Source organism: Seriola lalandi, unplaced genomic scaffold (genome assembly GCF_002814215.2).
Source record: "Seriola lalandi dorsalis isolate HSWRI2012SDOR001 ecotype SW California unplaced genomic scaffold, Sedor1 jcf7180002054974, whole genome shotgun sequence".
Lineage (NCBI taxonomy): Eukaryota > Metazoa > Chordata > Actinopteri > Carangiformes > Carangidae > Seriola > Seriola lalandi.
This window is the reverse complement of record NW_019525524.1, coordinates 641,970-643,755: the sequence shown is the minus strand read 5'-3', so window position 1 is coordinate 643,755 and position 1,786 is coordinate 641,970. Positions and strand designations below refer to the sequence as shown.

General features: G+C 47.9%; 1 protein-coding gene across 1 annotated transcript in view; it reads left to right on the top strand.

Moving 5' to 3' along the window:
* eif2a (eukaryotic translation initiation factor 2A) overlaps positions 1-1,786 on the top strand; it is a 13,673-nt gene that overhangs the window by 4,126 nt on the left and 7,761 nt on the right. Inside the window, exons 6-9 of the mRNA XM_023396249.2 lie at positions 89-171; positions 1,235-1,308; positions 1,386-1,530; positions 1,626-1,742. Coding sequence (XP_023252017.1) covers positions 89-171; positions 1,235-1,308; positions 1,386-1,530; positions 1,626-1,742 — 419 coding nt within the window. The remainder of the gene's footprint in view (positions 1-88; positions 172-1,234; positions 1,309-1,385; positions 1,531-1,625; positions 1,743-1,786) is intronic.

Sequence of the window (1,786 nt, the reverse complement as noted above, 5' to 3'; positions counted from 1 at the left end):
CCCCAGCAGCAGCACATGTCCTCTCCGTGATGACCACATGTGGTAGGTGATGGTGCTGTGTGGACTGAAGGTGTGTGTCTGTCTGCAGGTGTCCCAGCTGGTCTGATGATGAGAAGATCTCTGTGAGGAGCGTCAACAATGAGCTGCACTTCTATGAGAACAACGACTTCAGTAAGAAACCATATCTGACTGAACACACGTCAACACACGTCAACACACGTCAACACACATCAACACACTTCAATACACATCACATCACATGTCAACACGCATCAACACACGTCAATACAGGTCAACACAAATCAACACACATCAAGACGCGTCGGCACATGTCAACACACACATCACATATCATCACACATCAACATGTCACATGTCAACACACAGAAACACACATCAAGACATGTCAGCACACAACATACATCAACACACGTCGACACACAACACACAGAAACACACGTTAAGACATGTCAGCAAACATCAACATACATCAACACACGTCAACACACACATCACATATCGTTATACGTCAACAGATGTCACATGTCAACACACATCAGCATACATCAACACACATCAAGACCACACGATTACAAGACTTGGAGGAAGTGCTGGGCTGTTTTGTCATTTCCACCATCCTGGATGTGTGAGGCTGACACCAGCATTGATATTCGAGAGTTTGACTGTGTGTTGTTGATGAGCTGACAGATGAACTAATTGTGGGAGATCTGGGAGACTTTTCAAATCAGTGAAGTGTCTCTCTGTCTCCTGTTACTGGTGACATCATTTTGATGAGTCAGAGGAAGTGAAACCTGAGGTCCAGCTTCACTGATGGTGGAATGGTGAGTGTCTCTCATCAGGGTAAGCCTGTCGGTTTTGTTCTTATTACTCTGTTCAGACCTGAAACACTAAAACTAGTGGATTTCAGGCTCCACCCACGACTCAGACGCATTGACGCTTAGAGACCTCTTGATGGCGCTGTGATAACCAAGTTTATTTTTTTTCAAAGTTCTGTCATCAGTTTACTCTCTCAGCTCTGTTTTCTGTGGATCTGGTCTTCTGCCTGGACCCTGATTGTTGCTGCTGTGTTTATAGTTGATTTGTAGCAGGTCTACGGAGAGTCCAGGTGGGCGGGGTTTAGTACAGACCTGAAGCAGCAGTCAGGATGTAGCAGACCACAGTTATCTCTGAGTTCAGACCATCTCAGTGTAAAACCAGAACCTGTGTGTTTCAGACTCCATCGCCAACAAGCTTCACATGCAGAAAGTCTCAGACTTTGCGTTGTCACCTGGAGGTCAACCCAGCAAGGTGAGGACTCCAAGTCCCTTAACATCACACCCTGTGTGACCTGGATCCATCCCCTCATGTCTGTTTGTCCTCTCCAGGTAGCAGTCTACGTCCCAGGCAGTAAAGGAGCTCCTTCATTTGTGCGTCTGTACCAGTACCCGGTGCTGGGGGGACCAACTGCAGCGCTCGCCAACAAGAGCTTCTTCAAGGCTGACAGAGTCACCATGCAGTGGAACAAGAAAGGTTGAAGGAGTTCAGAGAGACTCAGTCTGATTTCGTGCTCAGGGTCCAGTAAGTCCAGACTTTGATGAGGTCCTGTTCCCTCTGTTCTGTCTCAGCCTCGGCGGTTCTGGTGACGGCGAGTACTGAGGTGGACAAGACTGGAGCTTCATATTATGGAGAGCAGACGCTGCATTACCTGGCTGTTAATGGAGAGACTGCTGTGGTTCAGCTGCGTGAGTACTGCACTGGGCATACCACTTCCTTTCCTGCTGCTCCC